This window comes from Chelonia mydas, chromosome 7 (assembly GCF_015237465.2).
Source record: "Chelonia mydas isolate rCheMyd1 chromosome 7, rCheMyd1.pri.v2, whole genome shotgun sequence".
In the NCBI taxonomy this organism is placed as follows: Eukaryota; Metazoa; Chordata; order Testudines; family Cheloniidae; genus Chelonia; species Chelonia mydas.
The window spans coordinates 112,003,612-112,013,196 of NC_057853.1; the positions used below are offsets into that span (position 1 = coordinate 112,003,612).

The 9,585-nt window shown below is 40.7% G+C and overlaps 1 protein-coding gene across 1 annotated transcript in view; it reads right to left on the reverse strand.

Annotated features, from left to right (window-relative positions):
• Window positions 1-9,329, reverse strand: part of HABP2 (hyaluronan binding protein 2) — a 37,692-nt gene extending 28,363 nt beyond the window's left edge. Inside the window, exon 1 of the mRNA XM_027818738.2 lies at window positions 9,261-9,329. Coding sequence (XP_027674539.2) covers window positions 9,261-9,329 — 69 coding nt within the window. The remainder of the gene's footprint in view (window positions 1-9,260) is intronic.
• Window positions 9,330-9,585: the final 256 nt, after the last annotated feature.

A 9,585-nucleotide genomic window follows, 5' to 3' on the forward strand; every position in this document is an offset into this window, starting at 1 on the left:
CCTGGGAAACAAGAGGCATCAATCTCAGGTAAAATCATGGAATGGCTGATATGGGATCCAATCAGTAAAGAATTAAAAATGGTAGTGGAATTAAAGCAAATCAACATGATTTTTTTGGAAAACAGATCTTGTCAAACAAGCTTGATGCCGTTTTTTAATGATATCACAAGTTGATAAAGGTAAGTGCATTGACGTAATATGCTTAGACTACTGTAAGGCATTTGATTTAGTTCTGCATGACATTATGATAAAAAATTAGATCTATATAAAATTAATGCAGTCCATATGAAGTGGATTAAAAACTAGATCAGTAATAGATCTCAAACAACCACTGTAAACAGAGAATTGTGATCCATTGGGAGAGTTTCTATAAGGGTCCCACAAGGGATCTGTTCTCGGACCAGTGCTGTTCATTATCTTAATTGATGTGGAAGAAAATATAAAATCATTGATAGTAAAATTTTCAGGTAAAATAAAAATTGGTGGAATGGTAAATAATGAAGAGGACAGGTCAGTTATACAGACCAGCCCGGATTGTTTGGTAATAAGTTGGGCTCGTTCGAACAGCACACATTTTAACACAGCCAAATACAAGGTCATATGTCTACAAATAAAAAAATGTAGGTCATACTCTGAAAAGGAGTTAGCAATCATGGTAGATAACCAGTTGAACATGAGCTTCCAGTGCAATACTGTAGCTAAGAAGGTGAACGTGGTCCCTGAATGTATAACCAGGGTTATACATAGTAGTGTTAGGGAAATGTCAAGTAGTGTTAGGGGAATGTCAAGTAGTGTTAGGGAGGTATTCTTACCTCTGTATACAGTATTAGTGAGACCATTACTGGAATATGGTGTCCAGTTTGGTGTCAACACTTCTGAAATGATGTTGACACACTTGAAAGGGTTCAGAACAAAGCTACAAGAATGAGTCGAGGTCTAGAAAAATAGCTTATATTGAGAGACTTAAGAAGCTCACTCTGTTTAGTTGATCTAAAAGAAGTTTAAGAAGTGAGTTGACCATGGTCTACAAGTGCCTACATTGGGAAGAGACTTATGATAGTAGACTACTCTTTTATTTAGCAGAAAAAGGCATAATAAGATCCAATGGTTGGATCTGAAACTAAACAAATTCGGACCAGAAATAAGGTGCAAATTTTGAAGACTGAGGGCAATTAATCATTAGAACACCTTACCTGGGGATGTGGTTGGATTACCAACACTTGCAGTCTTTAAATCAAAACTGGGTGTCTTAATAAAAGATAAGTTATAGCTCAAACAGACATTATGAGCTTGATGAAGACATTTCTGGGAGAGGTTCTATGGCCTATATTATGGAGGAGGTCAGCCTAGATCATCATAATGGCCTCCTCTGGCCTTAAAATATCTGAATATATGAACAAAAACAAAACATGAATTGAGCTAGTTACCTCATTGGAGTAAGTTGTGACATGTTCCTATACCTTGCAGTGAACCAATCTCAGCCACAGTAAGATAAATACTGACTTTTTAGTTTGTCCACCTGTATACAGTGTAACTCAGTGGTTCTCAAACTAGGGCCGCCGCCTGTTCAGGGAAAGCCCCTGGCGGGCCGGGCCAGTTTGTTTACCTGCCGTGTTCACAGGTTCGGCCAATCGCGGCTCCCAGTGGCCGAGGTTCGCCGCTCCAGGCCAATGGGGGCTGCGGGAAGGGCGGTCAGCCCATCCCTCGGCCTGCGCCGCTTCCTGCAGCCCCCATTGGCCTGGAGCGACGAACCGCGGCCAGTAGGAGCCATGATCGGCCGAACCTGCGGACGCGGCAGGTAAACAAACCAGCCTGGCCCGCCAAGGGCTTTCCCTGAACAAGCAGCGGCCCTAGTTTGAGAACCACTGGTATAACTGTAGAATGCTTTTTAAAACTCTTATGGTTCTTGTTTTGAGAAAAATGTCTACCTGACCATGAAAATGGGTAAAATTTACAAAAAGCATTTAGGAGCCTAAGTCTTGTGAATGGAAGTCAGGGGGTTTAGGCTCCTAAGTCTCTTTTGGACATAGGACTTATGAGCCTAAGTCACTTGGGTGCTTTTGAGACTATATTTCAGCCTCTCGTCTCTAAAACTCTCTGTGAGAATTGTGCCTATTTCTGCATGGAGCCAGAACTTTCTCCTTGGACCCTTGCCATAAAAATTCAAATAAAAGTAAATAAATTAAATCCACAAAAATACACTGGGTAACACTCATAAAGAGGCAGGTTGGGGAAAGAACGAAATGTAGAAGGGCAAGGAACTCTCAAATAGCAGCCCTTTGCTATGCAGAACATGACAAAAGATCTTTGAAAGAAAGAGGCAGAAGATGGGAAAGACCAGTGCAGTTGCTAGAAATGATCATGTGGGATATAGCCAGCTGGCTGCAATGCTTAATGCTTCAGAGAAAGCAGAATATTCCCTAAACTTCCCTGCCAAGGAAAATTCCTTCCTAACCATAAACCTGGAGATTACACATTGCAGTTCCACATTACAATCAGATAGATACAGAATTGAGATTGGTTGTAAGACACTGAAGAGAGCTTGAGCAATTTCTGTCCATCACTGACAGTAAGTCTGAAAGAGCTATAACCATAGCCACACCTGCCTGTCCAGTGTGAATCTCTTGTCCACTCTGACAGCTTTCAAAGGGATCTTTTGTCTGGGCTTTTGACAGACCAGAAAGGAATCAGATGTTCTGACAGTCTAACAAGCATCCAAACTCTTGGGTACTAACATGTTGAATGGCAGCATTCCAGGAACTTTGCTGGAAAAGCCCCAACCTCCCAATGGCATTGCATTACTCAGTCAATGTTATAACTGGATTATAATGGAAGCCGGGTGTGTTCTCGCATGGAGCATACAGGGAACATACACACATTATCCTTAGAGTGGGAAATGGTCTACTTTAAAGGACTACATCATGGTTAGTGGGTTCTAGGTTTCTCTTTCCCAATACAGCAACCCCTGCCTTTTCCAAGTTAGGAATACACATACTGTCTCCCTCTTGATTCCATTACAAGCCCCAGTGTCTTGAGGAGAAAAGACAACCAAATATATTCTAATAGGATATTTATGCTGAAATCTTTTCTGTTTGCTTTAGGAGATCAGATGACAAGCGCTGAATGTGCCTGGTTTCAGAATATCAGAAACTGAATTTATTTAATGTCTCTATTTTTGGCACTGTTAAGTTGAAACCCTTTCCTATTTTAGCATCTGATACAGGAACCCCTTGGGGCCCAGAAGGGAGCTGAAGGCATGGCTATTGGAGATGCTGTTGTAACCACCTCTGCTGCCTACCCAAGGGTTCCTGGCTACTGTATTTCAAAACAATGTTTGCACCACGAGTTAATCTTTGCACCACAAGAAGCTTCCTGGGAAAGTGTGGGTGTTTTCAAACTGGCTCAGTTGTTGAGCTTGTGCATTTGCGCTTACATGGAAAACAGGCTCAGTTTCAGGAAACAGGAGCAAAAAAGGGGGCTGCGAAATCAGTTTCAATGGGGCTGCAAAAGCAGATTCTATCACCCTGACAGAACTGCTGGGTATCAGACATTCTGCAATCTGTGCTGAGAATGCAGGTTATGCCATTAGACTTAAAGCTTATGCAAAGCCATTAAGTCCCTTTAGTTACAAGGGATATCAACCCTCCTGCTTCAGGGCATAAGCTGATTGCCTTCGGGGGTCAGAAAGGAATATTTCCCTCTATGTTATAGCATTGCACAATTAGCTAGGGGCATTGTGAAGGCTTTTTGCTTTCCTGCAGCATCAGGCAAATTTAGGCCAGTGCTGCAGTGGCAGGATATTGGCCTTGATGGACCAATGATCAATGCTGCTTTGACTACTCATATTCCTCTTTATGGGGAATTGTTTTATGATGCGATAGCGCATGCTGCCCATTTGTGCGTACCACAGAACTATGGGGAGAATATGCATAGACCAGAATCATTGATTTATTTCATCAATGCACTCTGTTGACAAGTGCGGCAGCCAGCATCACAAGCTGTCATCTGTCTACACTTCCGGGAGATCGACGCTGCAGTGATCGATGCACTGGGGGTTGATTTAGCGGGTCTAGTGAAGACCCGCTAAATCGACGGCAGAGTGCTCTCCGATCGACCCCGGTACTCCACTGAGAATGAGAGGAGTAAGGTCATTTGACGGGAGAGCGTCTCCCGTCGACCCAGCGTGGTGTAGACACTGCAGTAAGTCGACCTAAGCTACGTCGACTTCAGCTACGCTATTCACGTAGCTGTAGTGTCGTAACTTAGGTCGACTTACGGCGGTAGTGTAGACATAACCTGACTCTGGGACCTCTAGCACCAGCATTTTAAAAATCTTAATAATCTCTTAATAATTCACGCTTCACGAGCAAATATACCATAGGTTAAGACAGTGGGCATGCTGGTGGGTCCAAAACATTCTCCACTATAACCCTGCATTTTTTAGTTTTCGTACTTTCTGAAAGGTCTACTTAAATGGGCCGAGGTAAGGGCTTGATTCTGCATCCATTACTCACCTGAGTCAGCCTTACTCCTGTGAGTAGTGCTGTTGAAGTCAGTGGGACTATTCCTATGGGGAAAGGTTTGAACATTAAGGCATCAGTTCAGCAAAGCACTTAGGCGTATGCTTAACCTTAAGCACATACTTAAGTCCCATTAACACCTACCAGGTGCATAAGTGCTTTGCTAAATCAGGGCCTTAATTTCCTATCTAAACTTTTCTAAATTCACCCATCATCATGGAATCGGGGCACAAACACAGCTCTCATATTTACTGACTTCTGAAGCCCCGACACAGCAAAGTATTTACACTAGGATGACCAGATGTCCCGATTTTATAGGAATAGTCCCGATATTTGGGACTTTTTCTTATATAGGCACCTCTTACCCTCCCACCCCCATCCCGATTTTTCACATTTGCTAACTGGTCACCCTAATTTAAACCCTCGATGAAATAGGCAAAGCACTTAAAACACAAGCTTCGGTACTTTGCTGAGAAAGGATACTTTGCTGAAGCAATGTCTTAACTCTTAATGTGCTTAACTCTACCACTTCAGTGTTTCAATAATAGTCTTTTGTTTTAATTTTGCAAAAGTAACAAATCTTTAACGATATCAGACCTCATTCTGAGAATTTCTCTGCTACTAGATATTTGGTATGAAGTTGAGTGAGACAGTCATTATTAAAAAAAAAAAAAAAAAGCAAAGCTCAGGTTCTCAGAATAGTGATGTGATAACCAGTGAATTCCTACTGAAATTCTAATCAAAATAAATAAATAATGTCAAGGATCTCTAGTCACTGAAGCAAAACTTGCCTATAGTTCAATTATGTCAGGTTTAAATACGGCCCAATTCTGCTCTCAGTTTCACCAATGTTGTAATTCCACAGCCCTTGATGGATTTACTCCAGATTTACACATTTGTAACTGGTTTCCTTTCCGACCATATTGCATTGAACGGATAGGAGAATTTTGCCTTACACTCTGATCCTGAAATCCTGGTGCTTTTCCGTTCAGTTCTGACTGGCTACACCGAACTAATGCATGAAATGTTGTTTGGCTTCTGCAATATTATAACAATAACCCTTTAATAATTATACTGCTGAATTAAAAACTCCTAAAACCCAAGTATAATAAAAAATAAAATGAAGAGGATGATGATGGAAAGGAAGGAAACATGAATTTAATTTTTCCACTGAGTTTGGCAAAGTGTAAAGTCTATTTTTTCTTTTTTGACAGACTGCTTTCCGTGCAACTTCTTTGGAACAAATCATTAAGCCAAAAATGTCCTCTTGTAACATGTTTGTCATGTCATGGTCACATCACAGCAACCGGGCCTTTTTTTTTCCCCACTGGGATTCATGCCAAGTGCTAAGCCAAAAAACCTTGTTCTATTAATTATGAATAAAAACATGTTTTATTAAAAACTAGCCTGCTGAATATTCTGCCGTGCTGCTTTTCGGTGACAGCAGAATTGCTTTTGCATTTGAGCAACGTTAATGAAATTTTGGAGGGCAGGGGGTAATATATATATATACTCCATTTTCCTCAGCGATATTTACAGGAAAGTCAGATTAAAACCATCAAAGCTAATTAATTGATCTAACATTTAGGACTAAATGGGAAAATCTGTACAAGATTTAGTACAGGATCCAACCTTCTGCAGTGGGTGTGAATTAAAGCAGCATAATCATTCTGGACTTGTTTAGATTTGATTGGGTTCTCATAAAATCTGTAAAACTGACACTGAAGTACCAGAGTATTGATGCCCCCAGAATGTCACCAAATGCATCATTGGATCAAGTGTGTGGTATCCGTTGTTGTCTGTGGATGGATAGCCCTAACAATACACTATTTAAATAAAATTCTGTTGTGTAGTGAAAATCACTGATCATGTATTCACCAGCCAGTTCAAAAAGATCCATAAGCCATTAAAAACCCTCTCTCTTTTTCTTCCAAAGGACTGAATTTAAGCACATCAACATCAAGAATTTCAGAATGAATTTCAGTCAAGATGAATTCTCATCAACTGGAATCTTCATTAAAGAATAAGTAAAAAAACCAAACCCTCTTGTAAGAAAATCTGTGTGGCTGAAATATTTGGAGGAAAAGAGGAATGTTTTTAGAAGTGATTTTTAACTTCTCTTGGGTTACAAGCCAATCTTTTATTCTTCTTTAGCGATGGGATTAACCGATCTGGAAAAGTCTCTCTCTAGCTCTGATAAGACTAGGCAGGGGTAGGCAAACTACGGCACGCGTGCCAAAGGCGGCACGCAAGCTGATTTTCAGTGGCACTCACACTGCCCGGGTCCTGGCCACCAGTCTGGGGGGCTCTGCATTTTAATTTAATATGAAGCTTCTTAAACATTTTAAAAACCTTATTTACTTTACATACAACAATAGTTTAGTTATATATTATAGACTTATAGAAAGAGACCTTCTAAAAACGTTAAAATGTATTACTGGCACACGAAACCTTAAATTAGAGTGAATAAACGAAGACTCGGCACACCACTTCTGAAAGGTTGCTGACCCCTGGAGTAGGGTTTGGAGTTCTCTAGCTGTGTTGAATGTTTTGCTGTTAACCTTTCCCCCCTATAGTCAGAGATGTGAATATTTTGCGGGTTCTGTTGATGTTGAGGAGCTGCTGTTCGGCATCTCTTGTTATCTGGCAGACAGATCACCCGCTTAGCACCACTTTCTGATGCTCTTACTCATAGGGAATAGCACTTTATTCTGTGAGTAGCCCTACTAAATCAACCCAAGCACTTATCTGGCTAAGCGAATTTCATCCTCTTTGAATAAGTCTGCAAAATTAACAAACCAGAGCACATGACTGACCCTTTTAGGTGAATATCTAATCCTTTCTGCAGCAATGGTCATTGCAAAAAACACATATGCACCTAACTGCAATACTGTACTACAGAGAGACAAATTCCTTCAGGAGCCCTGTTTTACTCCATTAAACATGAAGACTGAAAGCCCTTATTTTTATCACAGCAACTGCAATTCTGGTTCAGATTCTGACTCATTAAGGGCCTAATACGCTCTCACTGTAGTTAGGGGGAATATTTCCATTGACTTTAATAGAAGCAAGCGAAAGCTCCAAGATCTTATGTAGTTAAAAAAAACTTGTTAAAAATCTTTGCTTCAATAAATCCAGTGGCAGGTTGTTCCATAGGTTAACAAGAGGTAACATGTATTGCCTTTTATTGGCTATAAACATATTGTTTCCCTTTCTTGCATTGTGGGACTGTGGAAAAAGAAACATCCTACTGGCTTTGTCGGTACTTGTCTCCTCACACAAATTGGCCAAATAGTACCTTTTAATCTAGCCTCTTTTGGAAGCCATTTCCACCTAGCAAAGACTGGGATGTGTTAGTATTTGTATGGAAACATTAGCAGAGCTGTAAGCTTCGCTCTGTCCAGAGCCACTGTACTAATGTCACACTTAATAACACTCAAACATTCACCAGAATTAGCCTAAACAAACACCAACATTTTGTTTAACACACATGCACGCACAACTCCATCCAGGCAACCAGTCTCTTTAATGTTTAATGTCTCCTCCAAAAATTTTAGAAAACCCATTTGAACCATGACTAGCTCTAAGAACCACACGCCACATTCTGTGTGTGCTTTGTTTTGAGACTCTCAGGTCTTCCGAGCAGGGTACAATTATATGTCTGGCATTGTTCACGTATTGCACAGCTTCATGTATACCTTGACTCTATATGGATAATAAATAATACCGGAGGAGTCAAAACTAGATCATGTGGGTCCAGTTGTTAAGGATAATTGGGAACTGGGGATAGTTTAAAAAGCTTACTCTGAAAGTGTGTTGATCAGGAGACTTATTAATACATATGTTTTCTCCCAGCTACAGTGAAATCAGTTCTATGTATTAGGGACAGAAGAACATTCTTCAAGAGCTAGACAGGTAGAAGGGGGTGCACTAGGTTAATGTCATCATTTATTATTTTCATAGCAGTAGCACCTAGCAGCCTCAGTCATGGACCTCATGGTGCTAGGCACCGTACAGAGAACAAAGACTGTCCCTACATCAAAGATCTGACAATTTAAGTATAAGACAACAGTCAACAGATGGATCCAGACAGGCGGGGAGAGTACAAGGAAACAATGAGACAACATTGGTTAGTATGATAGGTAGTGGTTTCAGCACACCAGCTGCCTGACCGTTGTCAAATAAATACTGTGTGTTTTACAGATTCTTAATGGAGCTCCACTGATTTATACTAACGGAGGATCTGGCCCACAGTACTTATTTTTTCACTATACTCTGTGTCCCCCATCTGCTTCTTTACACTCTCTCTCTGCTTGTTTTATTCTGCTCCATCTTTCAATCTATTTTTGCATTGGATTTTCCTTCTCTGTCCCTTTTGGGTGTCCTCTCCCCCAAGGGGCTTTCCGAGGTGGAATGCCTATTCAATAATGCTCAGGTTTCCACCTTTCCCACGACATTCCAGTGGATCTGAACCTAGGCTAAATCAGTCCTTCCAATCTCTGAGACAGTACTTAATTAGTGCCAGGTCTGTGCCCAGGCACCTCGAGGCTTGGCAGTTCAGAGCCCCAGCACCTCTGGGTTTGCTGCATCAGTTATGAATGTAAAAAAATTGCTTGAGCCCCGGCACCTCTTTCATTGCAAATTAAGCACTGCTCTGAGATATAGCTTCATTTTGTAATGGCTAGGTAAAGGTTCTGCAAAGAACTGCGCAAGCAGTAACTACCTTAAAAGGATACTCACACAGAAAGGTGCATTCCCCAGCAATAGGATCAGAGGAAGAACCCAAAGGGACACAGCGCCATTAACCATCCTCACAAACTAAATTTTTTTCTACAAATAATCTTGCATTTGTTGACTATGTTTTTTTTTTTCTGTAAAGTCAAACTACAATGATTAGAGAGTAAGTTCATGCAATGCAAATGATTAACTATGCCTCAAATATTGTTTAATGTTTAATGTTTGGTCAACAGACTATCCTGATCAAATATGTGCTACCGGTGAATCCATTCCAGTTCATTATTGTCTTGATCATTGGGGAACATGTCAAAACAGTAAATTACAAAGT